This window comes from Mastigoproctus giganteus, chromosome 3, assembly GCF_048544385.1.
Source record: "Mastigoproctus giganteus isolate SK-2022 chromosome 3, ASM4854438v1, whole genome shotgun sequence".
Classification (NCBI taxonomy): Eukaryota; Metazoa; Arthropoda; class Arachnida; order Uropygi; family Thelyphonidae; genus Mastigoproctus; species Mastigoproctus giganteus.
In genome coordinates this window covers 177,289,215-177,315,412 of record NC_143577.1, presented here as the reverse complement: position 1 = coordinate 177,315,412, position 26,198 = coordinate 177,289,215, and the positions used below count along the sequence as shown (strand labels likewise).

The 26,198-nt window shown below is 38.5% G+C and overlaps 1 protein-coding gene across 1 annotated transcript in view; it reads left to right on the top strand.

Moving 5' to 3' along the window:
* Nucleotides 1-26,198, top strand: part of LOC150088437 (calcineurin subunit B type 2) — a 145,355-nt gene that overhangs the window by 93,599 nt on the left and 25,558 nt on the right. Inside the window, exon 3 of the mRNA XM_090369509.1 lies at nucleotides 22,057-22,233. Within this exon, the coding sequence (XP_090225635.1) occupies nucleotides 22,057-22,233 (177 nt within the window). The remainder of the gene's footprint in view (nucleotides 1-22,056; nucleotides 22,234-26,198) is intronic.

Here is a 26,198-nt window from a genome sequence, read left to right as displayed (position 1 = left end):
CTGCCACTCAACCATCCCTTTATCCATAGCAGCAATTTGCCTCGAATGCCACACTTCTCCAATTTGTGCAGCAGTCTTCCATGCGCAACAGTATCAAAAGCCTTTCTAAGATCCAAATATATAATATCAAAGTTATTCCCTGCATCCAGTTCTTTTGTGACTACATCATAGTATCCAATCAAATTGGTCAGACAAGACCTGCCCTTAACAAACCCATGCTGTGTCTGAGCTATAACTGAATTCTTGTCCAGATGATCCTGCAGTGCTTCTTTAACCAGTGCCTCCATTAATTTTCCTGGAACCGAAGTTAAACTAACAGGTCTATAATTACCTGTGTCAGCCTTTGATCCTCCTTTGTGAATTGGGGTTATATTTGCACATCTCCAGTCCATGGGTACCTCCCCTGAGTCCAAAGAAGCTCTCATAATTATGGCTAGGGGTTTGCTTACTTCCTTTGCTGCCTCCTTTAATATAACTGGATAGATCCCATCCACCCCGGGTGCCTTTTTTATGTTTATCGTCAACAATTTCTCCTCCACTTTCCTCTCAGTTATTAGAAAATCATCTAGCTCACTGCCAATGTTTACTTCATCTACGACATTCCCCTTCCTGAATAACTCCTCATGTGTGAATGTAGATGCAAAATACTCGTTTAGATTGTTAGCCACCTGAGCTGGATCCTCAACTGTTGAACCATCAACATCCAGTGGACCAATCTGATTCATCCCTTTCCTTCTTGAGTTTAAATAGGTAAAGAACTCTTTTCTGTTTTTCTTTGCATCCTTTGCCAAGGATTTCTCATAATCTGCCTTTGCTTGCCTAATCTCCTTTGTGACTTGGTTACAGACCAACTTATATCTATCATAGGCTTCCACGTCACCCATTAATTTGTATGTATCCCATGCATTTTTCTTCTCTGCCATATGTCTCATTAGTTCATCTGACAACCATTTAGGCCTGAACCTTGAACAATATTTCTTGGTTGGTATGTAAAGCCTGGTAGCTTCCAAGATTAGTTCCTTGAATGCTTCCCATTTTGAATTTGCTGTTGGTAACATCATCAGTTGGTCCCACTGTATAGAATTTAAATACTGTCTCAGACCATCATAGTCGCCTTTACGAAAGCAAAAACCCTTCCCTTTACCTCTGATGGTAGTTACCTCCTTGAGTAAATCCCACTTCAGCACACTGTGATCACTGCCACCCAGTGGTTCCTTTATCTGCAGATTCCTAATGCATGAAGAATCACTACTGATAATCAGATCAAGAGTATTACTCCCTCTAGTTGCCTCCCGAACATGCTGGTGTAGAAAACAATCATCCAATAAATCCACAAAAGCCTTGCTAGTGTGTGAGTGACCAACCCACAAATTCCAGTCAATATCTGGGAAATTAAAATCCCCCATTATAAGACTCTGATTTACTGGCCCATTCTATTTCCCTGTACAGTATCTTATTATACTCATCAGCGTCATTAGGCCTATAGCACACTCCTACTCTCAATTTTGATTTACCTATGCTTATGTCACACCAAACTGACTCCACACTGCCCTGTCCATCGATGTCGACTGGCTTCACTTCCTTGGATTTTGTGTTTTTTAACTAATAGCATAACCCCTCCTCCCTTCCTATCCTGTCTATCCTTTCTGTAGACGTTGTACTCCCCAAATTCCAGTTCTGCATTCCTTATATCTGTGTAACACCACGTCTCTGATATCCCAACAATATCTGCCTTTGATGTTTTGAGTAATACCTCAAATTCATCAAATTTATTTACTAAACTCCTAACATTGGTGTACACGCAAGTATACATGCACCTGTTTCTATTCTTAGCTACCCTAACACAACCCATGTGTTTACTTGTACCGCAATGACTTCCAGCAGTCTCTGAAATATCCTGCATCTTGTTTTTCAGGCTTCTGCTCATTCCAATAGAAGCAGTGCAAGAATCTCTTTCACCTCTGCCAGTGGCTACTGTTAATCCATTAGTCTGTCTCCCCCCCAAGCTAGCAGTTTTCCGACCCACCTAACACTGCCTCGATAGCATCAGCAAATATTCTTGCACCCTTTCTATTTAAGTGTATCCCATCCCTGTAGAAGCAATCTCTCCTGTTAACAAGTACATTACAGGCTGAAAAAAATTCTACCCCTTGAGCCTTGCACAATCTTTCCAGGGCCGAATTGATCGACAAGGCTCTCATCATATACTCCATCCTATCGTGTCTGGGCAGAATTGCAGACACTTTCAAATTCAACCCTACTTCACGGCTTTTTTTCAACAGTGACCTGTACTTGTTAAGTAATTCCGCTGGTCTCCTACTCTTAATATCATTAGTGCCAACGTGTACAACTATATCACCTTTTGTGCCCTTAAAAGATGATATCTGCTCTACAACGTCATCAACCTTTGCCCCTGGCAGACATACCCTGGTCCTGTTCCACCTATCCTTTTTACAAAGCATGTTCCCCGTTTCCCTGACAATTGAGTCACCAACAACTACTAGTTCCTGTTGGACCAGCGCATTCTGCCTTGGGGGCTGCCTCTGTGTTGCAAGATGACCAAGTCCAAGCTCTGGCGTTGATGTGGGCAGCTGAGAGCTTGATGGGCCCCTCAATTTATTTCCTTCGAGGGCATCCACCCTGTCCTTCAAGGTCTCATATAGGCTCATAACAACGCCGATTTGTCGCCTAATTTCCTTGCACTCCTTGCATTGTGCACACACAAAGACATCCCCCATGGCAGTATCATGTCCCGTACCCGATTGCTCCGCAAACATCAAGCAAACAGTGCATCTTAAAAGGCTGTGTTCAGTTCTCAGTTCTCCCCTGAGTCACAGCACTCCCATTAGCTTGAGCCTTTTGCTTTGCTGCTCTGGTCAGAGTCATGATTTCGATTTAAATGTCAATAAAATTACAATTTCAGAACAAAATTAAAACCTTAAACTTGTATCTTAACACAGTTATAACGCTATATTTATTTTTCAGTATCGAGTGTTATCTACGAGTTCCCTTTATATAACTTCCGTATCAAGTATGTATTAATTATTTGTTACGTTTGTACTCTAAGTCGTTATATATATATAGTTAAAAGTACAATTTAATTGACAATGAAGTTTAACAAGATTAATAGATATACTGATTAATTGACAATATTATATTATGCACTATACTATACAAAGCTAATGCTATCGAATTCCGGATATGCTGTATCGCGTTTCAGTAACGAGTGTTATCTACGAAATCCCTTTATATAACTTCCGTATCAAGTTATGTATTAAATATTTATTTTTACTAATTATTTATGTTCCGTAACCTAAGTGGTTATATGTATAGTTAAAAGTACAATTTAATTGCCAATGAAGTTTGACAAGATTAATAGATTTTACTGATTAATTTTCACGTAACAATGGCGGCTGTTTATGAAGTAAACACGTGGATTTGATACCCTTTCCGATACTAAGTAATACCTACAAAGTCTCTATCTAAGTTTTAACTTTAAGTACCGTAAATAGGAATATTAAGCTACTCTAGAAATAAGTTAATATGTCAATTTAAACTAATAAAGCAGAAAATAAATCAGAAAAAACTTCTCTGTTCCAAGAGCGGCAGAAAGGCACAGCCGCACAGGAAACCCTCGTCCTCGTCCTTTCTATTTATTTAAAGAATGGTTTCTAAATTGTTTTGTGACAGCTGTGGAAAACTATTTAAAGTGGAAAAATCTAGATTTAAAAGTTTTTTATTAATATTGGATAATGCACCAAGCCATCCAAAAGATTTAAGTCATCCAAATGTTGAAGTAATGTTCCTACCACCTAATACAACTGCTTTAATTCAGCCATTAGATCAAGGCATTATATCTACCTTTAAAACTCATTACATTAGAAAATCGTTACAATGTATTTTGAAAACATTGATTCCAAATCATTTGAAGTGATAGCGGCATCGAAACATTTTTTTTTCAATTGTGGACTGTATCGGAATCATAGCTTTATCGCTCAAAGAAGTAAAAATGTTACATTAAATGGGTGTTGGAAAAATGTATAGCCAGAGTCGGTTCATTCAAGAAACACGATCAAACTGGCAGAAAATGGAAGCGATGTGATAGTAGAACTTGCTAAGTCAATAGAAGGGGGTGGTTTTGATGATAAGACTACTGAAGACATTTAAGGATTACTGGTAGAAAAAGGGTCTGGCGAAGCCGATTTGGTGAAAATGACATCAGGGATAAACCGAAAATGGTGAAAATGACATCAGGGTGATAGCACAGATAAATTCCTGAGTTCCAAATTTTACACTAAAATGCATTTGGGAAGGCATAAATAGCTGTGCAATTAGAATCTTATTTTTTGAATGTAGATTCTTTGACTGAAAGTAGCAAAAGTTCTAAAGGGAGCTTTAAATATGCTTAGCTCCATATCATGAAATTTGCAAAGATCTATCGAGCAAAACCAAACAAACCCAAATTACTGATTTTTTTTAAGAGAGCAGAAGATGCACGAAATCTAAATGCTGCAGAAGAAAGTTCAGAAGGTGAAAATTTTCTGCAGCAGAGAAAATGTTCTCATTTGATTGTGCATAGCACTGATGAAGAGGAAGAAAATTAAATGAACGTACATTATCCGACATATATGTATCACATTCCAATAGTTATTAAAAAAAAATGGTGTATTTTTTGTTAGCTTTTGGAACGTAACACCCCTTTTTGTACTGGTTCTTAGTCTTGTATAACACTGTTTTGCACTGCACGAGATTTTATTGGAACCTAACTGCCATGTTATACAAGGGTTACCTGCAGTAAGAAAAAGATACAAAACAGTGTGAATGAGGATTAAGTGAATTAAATTCTCTCCCCATTTCCCTCTCCCTGGATAGGATGAAGGGCAGATGGCCATATAGCTCCCCCCCCCATCCATCCAAGCAGAACCATGCTGTAGCTAATTAGCCAGTGTTGTGTGGGATGCACACACTGGTCAGCAAAACTTACCTCTGACTGGTGTGGGAATAAGCAGCAAGCAGGCACTCCAACATAGGGATGGTGTTGCTGTCTGTAGCTTGGCACTACAGGGTTTGTCCCAGTAGTGCTTTCATATTGCCTGGCCTGCCTCCTTGTGGCACTGGACCGAAAATAAAAGGTTTATGTGTGAAAACACAAGCCCCTAGGTTAAGAGGCCAGATGAACAACACAACCCCACACGAACACTCACTAACCTACATAAAGCTGGCCTTTACAGAGTTTTGTATTCATCGCATTGCCTGGCACAAAGTTGGAGGGGGGGCCCCGAGTTGCATTATGGTTAACACTATACCTCATATACACTGCAGAGCTGCATGCTGTAAAGTTAGTCTTGGGATCATATCAGAACTTGCCAATACCAACAATTTATCATTCTGATTCTTTGAGTGCATTATAGGCTTTATTAGCTTTGAGATACAATTTTCATCCAGTCCTCTTTCAGATTCAGAAAATTTACATTCACTCACTCACTCACACACACATACACACACACAAATTTGATATTTGCTTCTGCTGGATTCCTAACTACATTGGGATTAGGGAAAGTGATATAGCTGATGATACTGCAGCCAAATCAGTAATTCCCACTAATAATCATGGCCCATCAGTCCCTTATACAGGCAAATAAATTCATGAAATAAACAGACTACCAATAAATTACATCAGATAAGGCCTCTTTCATTTAACCATGGCAGTCTAGTCTGCACAAGAATTGTAGATTGAAAGTTGTTCTTCCTTGGCTCAACATAGGACACTATCATCTGACACATTCCTTTTTGCTGAGGCCCAATGACCCTCCTACGTGTGAATATTGTGACACTTATCACATTTATCTCTCAGACATATCTTAATTGACTGTACAGATAATATTGATGCATGTTTTACTGCTTCTTAACAATTTGACTGAGCCATGTATACTCAGTCAGATTTTATCCAGCGATGACTTGTCAGCTGTTTTTAAATTCTTACAACTTATTAATATGTATATATAAACTGAATATTATTATGTCTGTTTGTTTCTTGCTCTGAATATATTATAAAGAAGAGTAAAAATAAAGCAATAAAGAAGTAGAAACGAAAACGTAAGTAGCTGCATAATCAATATCCAACAAAACACTGCATAATAAACAATAATATGATAGCGTAGCTTAATTTATTATGGTACTCACCTTTTTTTATAATCTGCAATTGATGTTCGAATAGGATAGATGATAATTTAAATTGTAAGTAAGTTGGGGTTTAAAAACAGAAGTAAAATATGCGCAAGGAAGTAGAAGTGCACGTCTTTGTCCTTGGTTGTCAGTATTAAAGTTGAAAATAAATGGTTAACACTGGAGGCCAATAGCCATAACAAGTGGCTTTCGTTATCCACGTCTTCAGTTGGCAATGATGGGTTGAGAGTAAACACGTGTATTTAAGAAAGCTAAGTTCCCATGATGCTCCTGGTTACATGTGGAAATCTCAGGTGCATGAGATTCCAAGCCGGTGCGATATTGTAAGGTAGTTTGGTATTTAATACTTGGAGATTGGAATGGCGGTGGAACCATTCTATAACTAGGGCTTCATATTGGAAAATTTTAAAACTGGATTTTAATTTGATAATAGGAATGGATGAGTCTACTAAGGGGGTGTGATTGTGAGATTGAACTTGTGATGCTAGTTCTGTATTGGTTTGACCTGTCCTAAAGCTGTTATAGTAGTAATATGTGTGTGTGTTTGATGTTTTAATAGAACCATATTTTGAAGTTGTGCTTCCAATGTAACATGCATTGCAGTTAGGTTGACATTTTATTAGGTAAATAATATTGTTCATATTGCTGTTATGATATTTTTGTGTGTCTTTGTATGAATTAAATAATGAGCCAACTTTATTATAAGTTGTGAATGTGAGGGTGATGTCAATACCTTTTGAATATGCGGCAAAACTGATTGCAAAAATTACTATGGTAAGGTAGGATAATACGTAAATTATTATTAGAGGTGTGTTTGGTTGGATTGTTAATATTATTTTGGACGGTGAAAATGGTTTGTTGAATTAATTGAGTAGGATACTTCCTAGATATGAATTTTGTTGTAAGGTATTGAAGGTCATGGTTAAGATCGTTTTATGTAGAACTGTATTTTATAGCATTGTAAATCCGATTATAAAGAACGGTTTTTTTTTATTTTAAGGGGGCGGTGCGAATCAAAATGTAGGTACTTTCCAGTATGGGTATTTTTTCTAAAAATTCTTGTTTCTAATTTGTGGTTCAGAAAATTAATTTGTCCGTTTTCTTCAAGTTCTAGGGTGTATTTTAATCTATTGTGTACTGCATTAAATTTAATGAAAAGATCGTCTATTGTAGATTTTGGTGCTATTAAAAGGATGTCATCTGCATATCTTATAAATAATTTTATATTTGGGGAGTATGGTTGTAGTACGTAGTTTTCTATTGAAGCTAGGTAAATTTCAGAGAGGGGGGGGGGGCTGAGATCCCTATCCCATATGTAGTCCGTACGTTTGCTGGTATATCTGGTTAAGAAATCGGAAATATCTAGCATCTAATAAAAAGGTGGTAAGTTCTAATATACTATTAATTGAAAGGGAAGTGCAATTGGATAAGGTATCGTCATCTGTTAAGAAATTACGTAGAGTTTGTAATGTTGAAGGTAAATGTATATTAGTGTACAATGAGACTACATCGAATGATTCTATTATGTCATTGTTGGTAATTGTAATGTGTTTTATTTTATCAAATGTTTGGGAGGTATTGTTTACTTTGAATTTCAAAAATCTAGTGAGAGGGGAAATTATTTTAACTAGAAAAGAAGATAAATTAGTGAAGGCTGATTTACTGAAAGATATTATAGGTCGTAGTGGGTTGTTGGGTTTATGAAGTTTGGTAATTCCAAACATATGTGTTAAAATGTTTTCTTTTCTAGTTAAAATCATTTCCCCCCCCCCCCCCTCACCAGATTTTCGAAATTCAAAGTAAACAATATCTCCCAAACATTTGATAAAATAAAACACATTACAATAACCAACAATGACATAATAGCATCGTTCGATGTAGTCTCATTGTACACTAATGTACATTTACCTTCAACATTACAAACTCTACGTAATTTCTTAACAGATGACGATACCTTATCCAATTGCACTTCCCTTTCAATTAATAGTATTAGAACTTACGACCTTTTTTATTAGATGCTAGATATTTCCGATTTCTTAACCAGATATACCAGCAAATATACGGACTACATATGGTATTAGGGATCTCAGCCCCCCTCTCTGAAATTTACCTAGCTTCAATAGAAAACTATGTACTACAACCCCAGATATAAAATTATTTATAAGATATGCAGATGACATCCTTTTAATAGCACCAAAATCCACAATAGGCTATCTTTTCATTAAATTTAATGCAGTACACATGTATTAAAATACACCCTAGAACTTGAAGAAAACGGACAAATTAATTTTCTGAACCTCACCATATATAGGAATGACACCAAATTAGGAACAAGAATTTTTAGAAAAAATACCCATACTGGAAAGTACCTACATTTTGATTCGCACCACCCCCTTAACATAAAAAAAGCCGTTCTTTATAATCAGATTTACAATGCTATAAAATACAGTTCTACACAAAACGATCTTAACCATGAACTTCAATACCTTACAACAAAATTCATATCTAGGAAGTATCCTACTCAATTAATTCAACAAGCCATTTTCACCGTCCAAAATAATATTAACAATCCAACCAAACACACCTCTAATAATAATTTACGTATTATCCTACCTTACCATAGTAATTTTTGCAATCAGTTTTGCCGCATATTCAAAGGTACTGACATCACCCTCACATTCGCAACTTATAATAAAGTTGGCTCATTATTTAATTCATACAAAGACACACAAAAATATCATATCAGCGATATGAACAATATTATTTACCTAATAAAATGTCAACCTAACTGCAATGCATGTTACATTGTAAGCACAACTTCAAAATATGGTTCTATTAAAACATCAAACACACGGGCGTATTACCACTACAACAGCTTTACGACAGGTCAAACCAATACAGAACTAGCATCACAAGTTCAATCTCACAATCACACCCCCTTAGTAGACTCAGCCATTATCAAATTAAAATCCATTTTTAAAATTTTCCGATATGAAGCCCTAGTTATAGAATGGAATGGCGGCGGCGGAACCAAACTACCTTACAGTATCGCACCGGCTTGGAATCTCATGCACCTGAAATTTCCACATGTAACCAGGAGCATCACGGGAACTTAGCTTTCTTAAATACACGCATTTACTCTCAACCCATCATTGCCAACTAAAAGACGTGGATAACGAAAGCCACTTGTTATGGCTATTGGCCTACCGGTGTTAACCGTTTATTTTCAACTTTAATATTGACAACCAAGGACGAAGATGTGCACTTCTACTTCCTTGCGCATATTTTAACTTCTGTTTTTAAACCCCAGCTTACTTATTCCAATTTAAATTAAAATTATCATCTACCCTATTCAAACATCAATTGCAGATTATAAAAAAATGTGAGTACCATAATAAATTAAGCTATGCTATCATTAAGTCAATTATAAATAGTATTTTAAGAAAACTACAATTATCAAATTGTAATAAATTATAAGTAATTAGCATTAACAAGGGCACATAATGCAAGAAAGCAAGCTTATATAGCATCAGCCAAAAAAAAAATAGACCCCTCTCATTTCACCCATCCACTCGCTCCAAATGTTTGTCCAATTCTGCCTTGAATCTGTTTAAGCTATCAACTTCCACAATGACAGATGGAAGTTTGTTCCAGCAATCAACCGCCCGCTGGCTAAAGGCAAACTTCTGCACATCTATCCTACAATTGTCTTTCCTCAATTTGAATTTATGCCCTCTTAGGTGATTATTCTGAGCAAGAGGAAGAATCCCATCAGCATTGGGTGCTTAAACCATACAAGGCTTTATACACCTCAATCAGATCACCTCACAGGTGCCAAGTCTCCAGACACGGCAATTTGCAAAACTTAAGCCTTTCTTCTTAAGAGCAACCTTTTGTTCTGTTCACTAATCTTGTTGCTTTTCTCTGTACTTGTTCAACAGCTTTATATCCTTCTTAAAATGAGGCCTCCAGACCTGACCATTGCCTTATACAAAGGAATAATCACCTCCTTATCCCTGCTAGAAGAATTCATATATATCATTGACAAGACACCATGCTCTATAATTTTGCAGACCGCTGAACTGCTCAGAAAACTTTGTATCTGCCTGCAAAATTACCCCCAGGTCCTTTTCACTCTCTATCACTGTCAGTGTAGTACCACACAATTGATACATTACCTTGGGGTTACTGCTTCCCATATATGCAGTACTTTACATTTGTCAATGTTAAACTTCAGTTACCACCTCTCAGCCCAACTTTTCTATATCCTGTTGCAGCAGTGTACTGTCTGCAACAGGTGTCATTAACAACCCTACCGACTTTCGTATCGTCTGCAAACTTGGACATTAAGCCTGATATACCATCATCAGTATCATTAATGAAAACAGAAAACAACATTGGGCCCAACATGGAACACTGGGAGGCTCCACTAATAACATTAGTCCACGAAAAGGAGTGCCATTGATTACCACTCTGTCTTCTCCCACTCAACCATCTCTTTATTGCCTCCAATGCCACGATGCTCCAATTTGTGCAGCAGTCTTTTGATACTGTGCAACAGTATCAAAAGCCTTTCTGAGATCAAAATTATTCTTTGCATCCAGTTACTTTGTGACTAGATCATAGTATCCAATCAAATTGGTAAGACAAGACTTCCTTAACAAACCCATGGTGTGTTTGAGCTATAACTGAAGACTTGCCTAGATGATCCTGCAATGCTTCTTTAACCAGTGTCTCAATTTATTTCCCTGGAACAGAAGTTTAATTACCTGTGTCTCCCCTTGATCCTCCTTTGTGGATTGGGGTCACATTTGCACAGCTCCAGTCCATGGGTACCCCTGAGTTCAAGGAAGCCGCCATAATTATGGCTGAGGGTTTGCTTACTTCCTTTGCTGCCTCCTTTAATATAACTGGATAGATTCCATCCACCCCAGGTGCCTTATGTTTATCTTCAATGATTTCTCTTTCACTTTACTTGCAGTTATTACAGCTTACTGCCAGAGTTTAATACACCTTTGGCATTCCCCTCCCTGAATAACCAAGCCGACCGGGCTAGCCGAGTGGGTAAAGTACCTGCCTGGCAACCCAAAGGTCGCGGGTTCGATTCCCGCCTCAGGTTTGGATCAAAGTACTGCAACTCCGGGGGCTCACATCTGGTGAGTATGGGCTTGGCAAACCCAGGGTCCTGAGCTGTATATCATCATTCTTCTCTTTCTTGGTGATGCCTTTCTACTTCTCTCTCTCTCTCTCTCTCTCTCTCTCTCTCTCTCTCTCTCTCTCTCTCTCTCACACACACACACACACACGCACAGGGGGGTAACTTGGGAATTTTTTTTTTTTGGCTGGTGCAGCATAATCCTCAGGCTTCCTTGTACCATATGGCTAATAATAATAATAAAAACCTTGGGAGGTGCAATATGGCCACAGAAGCCGATGCGCCAACAACTACCAAATCAATCAAATCAACCTGAATAACTCCTCATGTGTGAATGTAGATGGAAAATATTCATTTAGTTTGTTAGCTACCTGAGCAGGATCATCAATAGTTGAACCATCGATATCAAGTGGACCAATCTGATTCATACCCTTCCTTCTAGAGTTTACATAAGTAAAAAACTCTTTGCTGTTTTTGTTTGCATCCTTTGCCAAAGATTTCTCGTAATCTGCCTTTGCCTGTTTAGCCTCCTTTGTGACTTGCTTACAGACCAGTTTCTGTCTATCATAGGCTTCTGTGTCACCTGTTAATGGATATGTATCCCATGCATTTTTTTTTCTCTGCCACATGTCTAATTAGTTCATCTGACATCCATCTTGAACAGTATTTCTTAGTTAGTGTGAAAAGCCTAGTAGCTTCTGAGATTAATTCTTTGAATGCTTCCCATTTTGAATTTGCTGTTGGTAACATCATCAGTTGTCCCACAGTATAGAATTTAAATACTGTCTCAGACCACTGTAATCATCTTTACAAAAGGAAAATCCCTTCCCTTTACCCCATGATGGTAGATTAGTTACTGCTTTGAATAAATCCCACTTCAGCACACTGTGATCACTGCCACCTAGTGGTTCCTTTATCTGAAGATTCTTAAATGTATGAAGAATCACTACTGATAATCAGATCAACAGTATTATTCCCTCTAGTTGCCTCCTGAACATGCTGCTGTAGAAAACAATCATCTACAAACAAATAAACAATCTGCTGTAGAAAACAATCAACCAGCGGAATTACTTAACAAGTACAGGTCACTGTTGAAAAAAAGCCGTGAAGTAGGGTTGAATTTGAAAGTGTCTGCAATTCTGCCCAGACACGATAGGAGGGAGTATATGATGAGAGCCTTGTCGATCAATTCGGCCCTGGAAAGATTGTGCAAGGCTGAAGGGGTAGAATTTTTTTCAGCCTGGACTGTACTTGTTAACAGGAGAGATTGCTTCTACAGGGATGGGATACACTTAAATAGAAAGGGTGCAAGAATATTTGCTGATGCTATCGAGGCAGTGTTAGGTGGGTCGGAAAACTGCTAGATTGGGGGGAGACAAAGACTAATGGATTAACAGTAGCCACGGGCAGAGGTGAAAGAGATTCTTGCACTGCTTCTATTGGAATGAGCAGAAGCCTGAAAAACAAGATGCAGGATATTTCAGAGACTGCTGGAAGTCATTGCGGTACAAGTAAACACATGGGTTGTGTTAGGGTAGCTAAGAATAGAAACAGGTGCATGTATACTTGCGTGTACACTAATGCTAGGAGTTTAGTAAATAAATTTGATGAATTTGAGGTATTACTCAAAACATCAAAGGCAGATATTGTTGGGATATCAGAGACGTGGTGTCACACAGATATAAGGAATGCAGAACTGGAATTTGGGGAGTACAACGTCTACAGAAAGGATAGACAGGATAGGAAGGGAGGAGGGGTTATGCTATTAGTTAAAAAACACATAAAATCCAAGGAAGTGAAGCCAGTTGACATCGCTGGACAGTGCAGTGTTGAGTCAGTTTGGTGTGACATAAGCATAGGTAAATCAAAATTGAGAGTAGGAGTGTGCTATAGGCCTAATGACTCTGATGAGTATAATAAGATACTGTACAGGGAAATAGTGGGCCAGTAAATCAGAGAGTCTTATAATGGGGGATTTTAATTTCCCGGATATTGACTGGAATTTGTGGGTTGGTCACTCACACACTAGCAAGGCTTTTGTGGATTTATTGGATGATTGTTTTCTACACCAGCATGTTCGGGAGGCAACTAGAGGGAGTAATACTCATGATCTGATTATCAGTAGTGATTCTTCATGCATTAGGAATCTGCAGATAAATGAACCACTGGGTGGCAGTGATCACAGTGTGCTGAAGTGGGATTTACTCAAGGAGGTAACTACCATCAGAGGTAAAGGGAAGGGTTTTTGCTTTCGTAAAGGAGACTATGCTGGTCTGAGACAGTATTTAAATTCTATACAGTGGGACCAACTGATGATGTTACCAACAGCAAATTCAAAATGGGAAGCATTCAAGGAACTAATCTTGGAAGCTACCAGGCTTTACATACCAACCAAGAAATATTGTTCAAGGTTCAGGCCTAAATGGTTGTCAGATGAACTAATGAGACATATGGCAGAGAAGAAAAATGCATGGGATACATACAAATTAATGGGTGACGTGGAAGCCTATGATAGATATAAGTTGGTCTGTAACCAAGTCACAAAGGAGATTAGGCAGGCAAAGGCAGATTATGAGAAATCCTTGGCAAAGGATGCAAAGAAAAACAGAAAAGAGTTCTTTACCTATTTAAACTCAAGAAGGAAAGGGATGAATCAGATTGGTCCACTGGATGTTGATGGTTCAACAGTTGAGGATCCAGCTCAGGTGGCTAACAATCTAAACGAGTATTTTGCATCTACATTCACACATGAGGAGTTATTCAGGAAGGGGAATGTCGTAGGTGAAGTAAACATTGGCAGTGAGCTAGATGATTTTCTAATAACTGAGAGGAAAGTGGAGGAGAAATTGTTGACGATAAACATAAAAAAGGCACCCGGGGTGGATGGGATCTATCCAGTTATATTAAAGGAGGCAGCAAAGGAAGTAAGCAAACCCCTAGCCATAATTATGAGAGCTTCTTTGGACTCAGGGGAGGTACCCATGGACTGGAGATGTGCAAATGTAACCCCAATTCACAAAGGAGGATCAAAGGCTGACACAAGTAATTATAGACCTGTTAGTTTAACTTCGGTTCCAGGAAAATTAATGGAGGCACTGGTTAAAGAAGCACTGCAGGATCATCTGGACAAGAATTCAGTTATAGCTCAGACACAGCATGGGTTTGTTAAGGGCAGGTCTTGTCTGACCAATTTGATTGGATACTATGATGTAGTCACAAAAGAACTGGATGCAGGGAATAACTTTGATATTATATATTTGGATCTTAGAAAGGCTTTTGATACTGTTGCGCATGGAAGACTGCTGCACAAATTGGAGAAGTGTGGCATTCGAGGCAAATTGCTGCTATGGATAAAGGGATGGTTGAGTGGCAGAAGACAGAGAGTGGTAATCAATGGACACTGCTCAACGTGGACTAATGTTATTAGTGGAGTTCCTCAGGGTTCAGTGTTGGGTCCATTGTTGTTTTCTGTATTTATAAATGATATTGATGATGGTGTATCAGGCTTAATGTCCAAGTTTGCAGACGATACAAAGGTTGGCAGGGTTGTTAAGGACACTACTGATACTATGCTGCTGCAACAGGATCTGGAAAGGTTGAGCAGATGGGCTGAGAGGTGGCAAATGAAGTTTAACATTGACAAATGTAAAGTACTACATATGGGAAACAGTAACCCCAGATCAACGTATCAACTCTGTGGTACTACGCTGACAGTGGTAGAGAATGAAAAGGACCTGGGGGTAATTGTGCAGGCAGATATGAAGTTCTCTGAGCAGTGCAGACGAGCTGCAAGAGTAGCTCATGGTGTCTTGTCAATGATATACAGGAATTTTTCTAGCAGGGACAGGGATGTGATTATTCCCTTGTATAAGGCATTGGTCAGGCCACACCTTGAGTACTGTATACAGGTCTGGAGGCCTCATTTCAAGAAGGATGTAGAGCTGCTGGAACGAGTACAGAGAAGGGCAACAAGATTAGTGAATGGAACAAAGGGTTGCTCTTACGAAGAAAGGCTTAAGTTTTGCAAATTACAGAGCCTGGAGACTAGGCATCGCCGAGGTGATCTGATAGAGGTGTACAAGGCTTTGAATGGCTTGAGCATGCTCAATGCCGATGGAATTCTTCCTCTTGCTCAGAATAATCACCTGAGAGGGCATAAATTCAAATTGAGGAAGGACGGATGTCGGATAGATGTGCGGAAATTCGCCTTTAGCCAGCGGGCAGTTGGTTTGTGGAATAGACTTCCATCGCCTGTTGTTGAAGTTGATAGCCTAAACAAATTTAAGGCTCAGCTGGACAGGTATTTCGAACGAATTGAGGGGTGAAATGGGAGTAGTGGTTGTTTTTTTTTTTTTTTTCTTTTTTTTTGGCTGATGCTGAATAAGCTTGCTTTCTTGCATCATATGCCTCTACTAATGCTAATGCTAATAAATCCACACACAAAAGCCTTTCTAGTGTGTGAGTGACCAACCCACAAATTCCAGTCAATCTCTGGGAAATTAAAATCCCCCACTGTGGGACTCTGATTTACTGGCCCACTCTATTTCTCTGCACAATTACTCATTATACTCAATATACAGGCAATTTGGAAAAAGTGCAGAAAAAGAACAAAGAAATGAACAAATGAGGATAGGAGGAGAGTGAAAGGAATATGAATCTAAAAAATTTTTTAAATGTAAAATATACAGCAAATATAGCTAAAGTTATAAGCCAATGAATTTTGGCAGGTGCCACGTGTCCATGCTTGAGACCAAAAAAAAAAAGTGTGAAATATCACAAATATGATGTCATAAACCAACCACAAAAGAAAAATAGATATTGGACAAACAAAGCAAGAAATTTTTCACTTTATTTTCTGTTATCTACTTTGGTGGCAGTCTGTTTTGCAACAGTTGAGCACTTAAGTCTCTCTCTCTCTCTCTCTCTCTCTCTCTCTCTCTCTCTCTCTCTCTCTCTCTCTCTCTCTCTCTCGTTACTGCATTAGGGTTCTGTGGTGTGATGTTATTGCTTTGGTGGGCTGGCATTTGAGTGAATGTCTGTTGCAGTAATTTGCATTATGTTCAGAACTTGGTAGTATCCACGGGACCCTCCTATGAGTTAGTTTGGATACAACAGTTGTCTGTTATTTGTTTGTCCTATATCAATCTTTCTTTTGTGGTTTGTTTATCATATCATATTTGTGATATTTCACTTTTTTTTTTTTTTTTTTGCCTTGGCACAGTCATGTGGTGCCAGTTTAAATTTATTATTTATTGTCTTATAAATTTAGCTACATTCCTTATTTTTTAAATTTTCAGTTATATTCTTTCCACTCTTCTTCCTTTTCTGCTTCTATATTCTTATTTGTTTCTTTGCTCTTTTTCTGCGCTTTATCCATATTGCCTGTATATTACTTTTTTATATACTGCATGTATTTTTTTAATCCGTATACTGCCTTTGTACCCTTATACTTATATTACCTTTTTACAAGGTAACCTTGTCTTGGAGCCTTTGTCACTAATGCACCAATAAAACTGTAAACCTAAACACTGCATGGTAAATTTCATATCTGATTGTATCATAAGCCCCTAGGTTTCTTTCACCCAGAACCACTTAACTCTACATCCCCTACTTCATAAGTAACTCCTGAATTTCTGTTGCCTATATTTGAAACTTTACATTTATAAGCATTAAACTTTTGTTGCCATTTTAAAGCAACTTGGGTTTTTTTTTTTTTTATGTGAACCCCAAACACGAGAGGTATTAGAACCTATACTACTTAGTACCGTGCTTGGGTTGGAGGTTGAGAAGACGAAAGAAGATATTTGTTGACACTGGACTTGAACTTCTGTAGATTGTAATTTTCAGGAAATATGTATGAAGGAAGGTTGTTCCAGAAAACGGCAGTTGAATGAATAAATGAGGAAGATGAAAAGTTGGTTCTGTGGGTTTGAAGTTGGACAGTAAATGGATGTTGGCTGGTGGCGGCACATGTTCGGACTGTTTTGAAAGAGAGAGAGGGAATTATAGAAGCCAATTCAGAAGAACAGTGCCCATGGAAGTATCTGTAGAAGAGGCATGCAGCAGAAACAGTGCGTCTATGAGAAAGCGAGTGGAGAGACTCTGTTAGAGATGAATCATTAATTAACCTAACTGCCCTCTTCTGAATGGAATCAAGAAGCCTGAGAGAGGTTTTAGGGGCACCACCCCAGATGTGGAACAATATTCCATGGCAGGGCGGATTTGCGATTTATACAGAGTGAGCAGCTGTTTGGAAGAAAAGTAACGCTGAGAGTGAAAGAGAAAACCAAGTTTTTTAGATGCAGAGGAAGCAATATTTGTAATGTGCTTGTGCCAAGAGAGATTAGAAGTCAGGGTAATCCCCAAAAGAGATATATCATTTTGCCTAGAAATTGGAGTGTCACTAAAGATAAGCATAGGAGCAGAAGAATCCTTTTTGCGAGATATAAGACAAGACTGAGTTTTAGAAGGGTTGAAATCAACTAAGTTGTCTTTGCCCCGCTGGAGAATTACCTGAAGATCGGCATTTAAGGAATTGGTAGCAGACTTTCGAGAAGTTGAAGCTGATTGAGCAGGACAAGGTTTCTCAAAATGGAAAGTTGAATGCAATGTGCTATCATTGGCAAAACTATGTATAGGATTTCCAGTCAATGGAAGAAGGTCATTGATATACAAGAGGAAAAGAGTGGGGGAAAGAACTGAACCTTGGAGGACACCGGCATTAGTGGAGAAGTTAGAAGACAGAGAGCCATCTACCATCACCCTCAGTGAGCAATCAGAGAGAAAACTGGATAACCAATTACTAAAAACAGTTGGCAAACCATAAGATGGAAGCTTGTTTAGAAGACCTTTATGCCAAACATGATAAAAAGCCTTTGAGATGTCAAGAGCAACTACTTGTGTTTCACCAAACCTTTCCATTGAATTAGTCCATAAATGGGTAACATAAGCCTGAATATCACCAGTGGATTGACACTGACGGAATCCATACTGGCGATCGTTGATCAGACGGAAGGTTTCTAGGTAGTTTAAGAATTGGCGGTTAATTGATTTCTCCATTACTTTAGAAAGAGTAGAAGTAATTGCACTGGGACGATAATTGGATGGGAGGGATTTCTCACCCTTTTTAGGAACTGGCTGGATATGAGCAAATTGCCAAGCAGAAGGAAAAACACCTTTGGAATAAGAAAGTGAAAAAAGGTGGCAAAGAATAGGAGTAAGTTCAGGAGCACAGGTTTTGAGAATAAGTGGAGAAATACCATCAGGACCTGGAGCTTTCTTAGCATCAAGATTCATCAAAATCCTTCTGATATCCTTTTGACGGAAGACCACAGGAGGCATTGAATGGAGCGTGTTGGGAATGGTGGGAGGTGTTTTACCAAGATCATTAATACATGAGCTGGAAGAAAAATGGGATGCTAGCAGGTCAGCTTTATCCTTGGCTGAAGTGACAACAGAACCATCTGGTTTGGACAGAGGTGGGAGCAGAGATGGGCAAAAGTTGCGGCCAATAGCTTTGGAAAGAGACCAGAATGCTCGGCTACCATTAAGGCAAGCAGCAAGTTTTCTACTCTTAGCCTGTTCAAACTCTAGTTTGGACTGATTAATAACTGTTTTAGAATTGTTGCGAGCTTTGGTGTAGGCAGAAAATGAAACTGAAGAATTAGAAACAAGCCAATTACGATATGCAACGTTCTTCTCTTGAACAGCCTTAACACATTTACTGGAAAACCAAGGTTTAGATGAAGGACAAGATTTTAAAGTGGAGTGTGGGATAAAGGATTCCATTCCTGCAAGAATAATTTCACTGACACGATCTGAACAAACGTTGACAGAAGTTTTGAAACAGTAATCCGACCAAGGAAAAGAAGAAAAGAAGTCTCGCAGGTCATCCCATTTTGCATTCTTGTAATGCCAAACAACACGAGGTTGGGAATAGCCATGAGATAAAGGTTCCATTGGAGAAGAGACAATCACCAAGTTGTGATCTGAAGTGCCTGGAGGACCTCTCACTTCAACCGTGTACTTAGGAGGGTTGTTTGTGAGAAAAAGATCAAGCGTATTGGCTGTGTGATTAGGATTGTCTGGTATTCTTGTAGGTAAATGAACAATCTGTGCTAGGTCATTAGTAATTGCAAAAGCCTCAGCATCTCGACCTGCTGGGTCGGTGTGACTAGAAAACGGAAGCCAGCTAGAGTTGTGAACATTAAAATCACCAAGGAAAATTACCTCACTGTTAGGAAATTTGGACTGGAGAAAGTCAAGTTGCAAAGAGAGGAAGTCAAAGAGCTCCAAGTGATTAGTGGAGTTGGGAGAACGGTAGAGACAACAGATGAATTTGACACAGAGGTAGAGAGATTTTAAGCCAGAGAAGATCAAAGAGAGGAGATTCCAAATTGCCAAGTCTCTGACAGGGAATATCAGGATGGACATACTCACAAGTACCACCTTTGAGGCGAAAGGAATCATACAGCGAATAATTCAACTACTGCTCATCTGAGATGAGCAGTAATTGAATCAACCGATAACTGAGATTCTGTCAGAAAAAGTACATGTGGTTTGGCAGACTGCAAGTGGAAATGGACATCGTTGAAATTAGAATGGAGACTAGGTATATTTGTGAAATGAATCAGGAAGTCCTTGGGAGGTTTAGATCTTTTCGCAGATAAGCTTGCTCTATTAGTTTGATAATTCATGGTGTATTCAATAGTAAGAAAAAGTGGGTGGGACATGCTGTATGAAGAAATGAAATTTTTGGATATGGCGTACATGTGATAAGAATATACCCAGATCCTTGACATAACGTGGCCTTGACAGTGTTCCCCGCATACACACTACTCGGACTCCCTCCAGTGACTATCTGGCAGAGTAGAGGTAGCAAGATTATACACTAGCTGATCCGGAAGCCTCCTAGAGAGTTACCAATAGGTTCGGTCCTGTGTACTAACTAGCGGTCGGCCTGCGAACACCGTTTTAGAGCTATACCCTCGAAATGTAAGGAATATTGGATCTCGCCACGACGTTCATCATAACCTCAAAAGTCATCGATCATACTGCATGATGGAAGAGATAGGGAAGGGTTGACCGGAACTTTAGTCTAGAGACTAAACATGGGTTCCACCACTTCAAGCCTCCAAAAAGCAAAGTGGTGGTATTTCACCGCTTGATGAGAGTCATCTACCACCTAGTACTGCCTGGTAACATAGAGGGGCGGCGTTCCTCCATGTGGTGTGGGTGCCACATCTTGACCCCTGCTTACGTTGGTTCACGGCGCCTCCGTAGCCAGGTGGGAAGGAGCAGCAGTGCGTAGGACACGCTTCTTGATTAGACCGGGGTTCGAGCCCGTCACCACCAAATACAGAGGATGCGGAAAGGTCAAGGAATGACCACCGCATTTCCCTGAGCAATATGGCCTTAGTTGCTAATGCTCCTAAAAACCAAAACAACATTAAAAACAACGTTGGTTCACACCTGGGTGGTCACCCACCATGTACTTATGCATGGAGGTTATACCCAGTGAAGGTGCAAGCAGAGGATTTGGCTGTCACAGACCATCCGGACTTCACTGAAATTGGGTCCACTTGACTTGAGTGTCACCCGAATATCAGTTCCATCAGCGTTTTAGACTCCCAGGTAACAAGTACAGCTTGTCTGGCATATCTGAGAGAATGTCTGTGACAACCTCAAGGACCTAAAATCAAGGTATGATTTTCTTGTTAACTGGCCTTCTACCTTCAAATCATGAGCAAACCTTCTCAAGTTCTCTGCTATTCTCCTTGTCAATGTCTTTAAGAAAGATTAGAAACAGGAAGACCCAACACGGACACTCACTTCAGGGTGTCCTCTTCATGCAGTGGTATACCTTGAAGGATCTTCGCATTGGTCCCAATTTTCTGAAGTTAATGTAATAGCCTGTCACTTTGGAACTATATAAAAAAGCCTTGTTCTAAAGTCAAGGTAAACAGTGCTGAGGATGTTTCCTGCATTTAATTATTTTGACTTTTTCGTAATAATTAATTAGATTGCTCAGTAAAATCTTCTTTCACGAACTTATTCACTACTGAAGTTAAATTCAGTGGTCTATTGTTGCCCATCTCCTTTGTTGGTATGGGGAGATGTTAGTGCTGTCTTTCAAACTTTAAACAAGCAGTGCATTTCCTCTTAGATTTACTTCAGTTGTAGAAAGTGACAAAATAATCTGTGCACCAGTGCAGTAAATTTGGGTAACTGTGACTTACCTGACATTTATGCTAAACTTGGCTTGTGGAATAGGAAGGTTACCTTTACACAATGCAGGTCATGCTGCTGACAGCTGTAATATGACAATTTAGAATGTTACATATTCATTAATTATGCAAAGAATTTTTTTTTTATTTTAATTCTGCCTTATTTTTGATCTTTAGTATTTCATTGAGAAATACCAACTCATAAATTTGCCATTTTCAGATTGAATTCATGTGTAAGAGAATCTGGTTTTTACAATATGAAAATGATTAAATCAAGACCACCTGTTTAAAATCCTGGTGGAAAAATATTTGAGCAGCAATGAGGATAGCTTGGATGGGTAGGGGGAAAAAATCATATGGTGAATTTTTTATGTTCAAAATAAAGCTTTTTTTTTATTTATTTATTATTTTTTTTATTTAATATTTTTTTATGAAAATATAAAACCTAATTTTAATTTACTGATTTCTGAATTTTCTTTTCACCCTCAGTTGATGCCGATGAAATCAAAAGATTGGGCAAAAGGTTTAGAAAACTTGATTTAGATAACTCTGGATCACTTAGTGTTGATGAGTTCATGTCATTGCCTGAACTACAACAAAATCCTTTAGTACAACGTGTAATAGATATATTTGACACAGATGGTAATGGAGAAGTGGACTTCAAAGGTAAGAAATATTTTAAAACACTAGAAATGAATGACTTCATTTGTATAATTTTTGGACAAAAAGTGAGTGCGTGCGCACTCACCTTATTGTCTTCTCTGTAGCCAGGTGGCAGGAGCAGCAGTGCGTAGCACACGCTTCTTGATTAGACCGGGGTTCAAGCCTGTGCCCACCAAATACGGAGGATGTGGAAAGGTCAGGGAATGACCACTGCATATCCCCCCTGGAGCAATATGGCCTTAGCTGCTAATGCTCCTAAAAAAAAACAAACAGCTATTGTCTTCTCCTAAAGTTTATACATCAACCTCCCTGTTTTCTGATATTACTATCCAACACTTTTGCAATTCAGATTGAATCTCTGCAACTTCAATCATCCCTTTAGCTGGATTTTTATTTTGAGGAAGAATAGAAAGAAATCACAAGGGCCAGGCATTGGGAGAATAGGGAGGGTATAGGATCATTGCCATTTTGTCCTCTGTTGAACTGACAAAGGCATGTTGACTGGTGCATTGTCTTGATGCAGAAGCCAATTCTGACTGTACCATTTGTCTGGGTGTTTTTTCTTAACATCCTCCCTCAAATGCCTTAGGACTCCAGTATAGAACTGGTGATTTACAGTTTAGCCTGGCAGAAGGAACTTCTGATGAAATACAGCAATACCTCGCTTAGCATGGCTTCAAACAGCACGGGTTTCATTATATTGAAAACACGGTTTTCAATTAATTATTAATTAAATTTAATTGAAAACAGTTTTCAATTAAGTTTAAGTCAAATTTACTGTACATATTAAAACTCATTCAATAGCCTAGACAGGTACTATACAAATATGTTGCGTTGTCATAGACAGGTACTATACATATATGCTGCAGTGCCAACTCTATTGTCTACCATGCACATGTGACAATAGCTCTTCAGGCAGTCAGCTGCAATGTGCAACAGTGTTGAGTATTCTTAATTCCATTATGAAAAGACGACATAGTTTTTCCGGAGCGATATGGCCTTAGTTGCTAATGCTCCTAAAAACAAATAATAACAAACAAACAACATGATAGTTTTTCAAACTTTTCATTTCAAAATTTATTTTTTATCCCTTTAAATACGATCAAAAATATATCTGCATCTTGGCTAGAAGTCACTGCCAACAACATGCATTCTGTTTGGCACCATGTTTTGCATCAGTTGGTAAATGATTTCACTGGGTTTTGAATCGCAAGTTCAAATAATTTTCAAAGACATTGTGAAGGTCGGAAAAGACTTGGGATTTGAAACTTTGGACACTGCCAATGTATGTGATTGCACTGACTCATGTGCGGCTTAGATGATGCAACTCTCCTTGAAATTGATGAGCAAACTGCATATGCAGAAGAGGAAAACAATTCTGAAGTGCCACCAAGGCAATTTTCAACAGAACTGGAGAAAGTTTTTTGGGGGGTTGACATGGCCTGTGAGGCGATTACGAATGGAGATCCGAATGTTGAACGTAGCATCAAGATATGGCAAATTTTACAAGATGGGATTTGATGCATACAAAGACTTGTATGCCGAGAAAAAGAAGAGACGGCTTCACCAGACTTCATTATACTTAAATAAACAACCGCTTTTTTAAAGCTTTTTTTTCTCATTTCTCATGATGTTACCTTTTCATTAATAAAATTTTTGCAATATTTTAAATTTCAAATCCTTTTAATCGGCTATCAAGTGCAAATTGTTTATAGATTAATTATAATTTGTTTATAGACTGTTTGTTTGTTTCTAAGGTACACATTCTATTAAAATCCATTATAATTATATCTCAATGAGCACGGTTTCACATAACACAGAATAGTTTCAGTACCAATTATCAGTGCTATACGGGGTATTGCTGTACTCTGATTGTTGAAGAAAACAGTCAGCATTCTTAATGTTTGATCTGACCTGCCCTGCCTTTTTTTGGACACTGGGTTGATGTACTTTTCCAACAGGACTACTGCTTTGTGTATGGGTCAACATAAACTCAGCTTTCATCCCTTGTTTGAAAGGAAAGTTTCTGTATTTTCTGGCCTGTGCTTGCAGAACTCTGCACACAGAAAGCGAGTTCTGTGTCTGTTTGTTGCTCAGCAAACAGGTCACAAATTTTGCAGTAATTGACCTCATGTTTAAATTTTCATTCAAAATGTGTCAGCATGTCATGTTGATAGTCATGCCACCTAGAATGTAGCAGATATCATTAATTTTATGCAATCTTGTGATGAATGACTTGATGGACTACCTGAGTTCACAATCCTCAAATGAAGTTTGTTCACATTGGAAATGCAAATACAATTGAAAAGTTTGTTGTGCATGTAGCATCATCACCAAACACTTGTGTAAACATTCTGAAAGTCTTTGAAGTTAGCAAATTTGCATCCATCATAATTTATGACAAAAATTTGATGCAATTTCACTGTTCCTTAATGTCTGCCATTTTGCTCATCTACAAAAATTGCAAGATACTCAACAGAAATGTCAATTGCACAAAAGCAATGTGCTAATGGTGTGAAAATAGCACTAATTTGCATTGAATCAGTTCATTGCACCTAATAGTACACTGTGGTTAGTGTTTCCATGTGGCTAGTCCGTATACTTTTGACTTTCACTTTGTATATTCATTCATTCATCTAAAATAGTACAAGTTAGTTCTTCTGAACTAACAGCCTTCCATTTGCTATTTTCCTGAATGCTGTCCTGCTTGACATCATCAGTTTATCCTTTTCTTTGGTCTGTTCCCAACCCCTATTACCTTTTCATTTTTGTTTATCTGGCTAGCTAATATCCCATCCTTTCTACATCCATATCATTTTCAGTTTGCATTTAAATTACTTTTGGTTGACTGTCCAAACCAACCGTGTCTGACACACGATTGGTATGACTACACTTCTTGGACAGGATGCAGTCCCAGGAACGACTACTGACCTGACAAAGCAGCTCCATGCTGCACGTAACGTATGCCTCATTGGCAATCTAGGCCGGCACCCTTGCGCAGTTCCCCTTTACTCAAAGTTTCCCAGTGTGGGGGAGGGGGGTGACAACCCTCCTGTCTCCTCGCCATCCCCTTTTCCTTTCGGTCTGGCATGGGCATGCCCCACTGACTACCTGGGGTTACCTTCTCTATCATCCCCATCTTTCTGTCTTTCACCCTAGTCTTCAGTCTCTCTCCCTCTACTGTCTGTACACTAGCATACACCCCCACACGTCCAAATTTAATTATGACAAAATTCAACCGTGCTTGCCGTATTTGGCCTTTCCAACTCGAGCATTTTCTTTTCTTTTCTTTTTTATATAGCCCCTAGCCACTGAAATCTCAGGAAACTAGGTGGCAGGGCCTGCCAGAGTAAAAATTTCAAACTACTAGGTACCTGGTCTGCTTCCACAAGGCAAAGTGTGTGCAACATTGGGCCCCATCAGGGGTCTAGTGGCTAAATGACCAAATGAACAACGATACACAACTATATTATACTTATACTATATCCATGCACTTTTAAATCTCTCCTTCCCACCAAACTGGTACACCTACAATGAAAGTTAATGTGGAGATGGGGAAAACCCCTGGTGCCGTTTGACACTAAACAACACTTTACCCCAGTTCTTGTTTCTTTATTTGTAATATGGTCTTGCCATTTCTTCTGTATGTTAGTTCCATTTATATATCTTAATACTCATTTCTGAATATTCAAATTTTTAATCTTTTCCTTTATTTTGTCAGCTCTAAGTTAAAAATAGGCTTTGGCTTCTCATAAACAGCTTATTTTGTCTTTTGGATGATTTATTTTTATCAAAATAAATTAAGTGGCTTCAACTTCCTGATTTACTTATTCTCTTTTTTTATTTTCATGTAAAGACTGTTCTTCAATGCACATTACTGAATTTCACAAATCTCTCACAACATAATTTATTTTGTTGAGAGAGATTTATTCTTAGGCAAAATTTAAACTATAAGTTTTGCCTAAGAA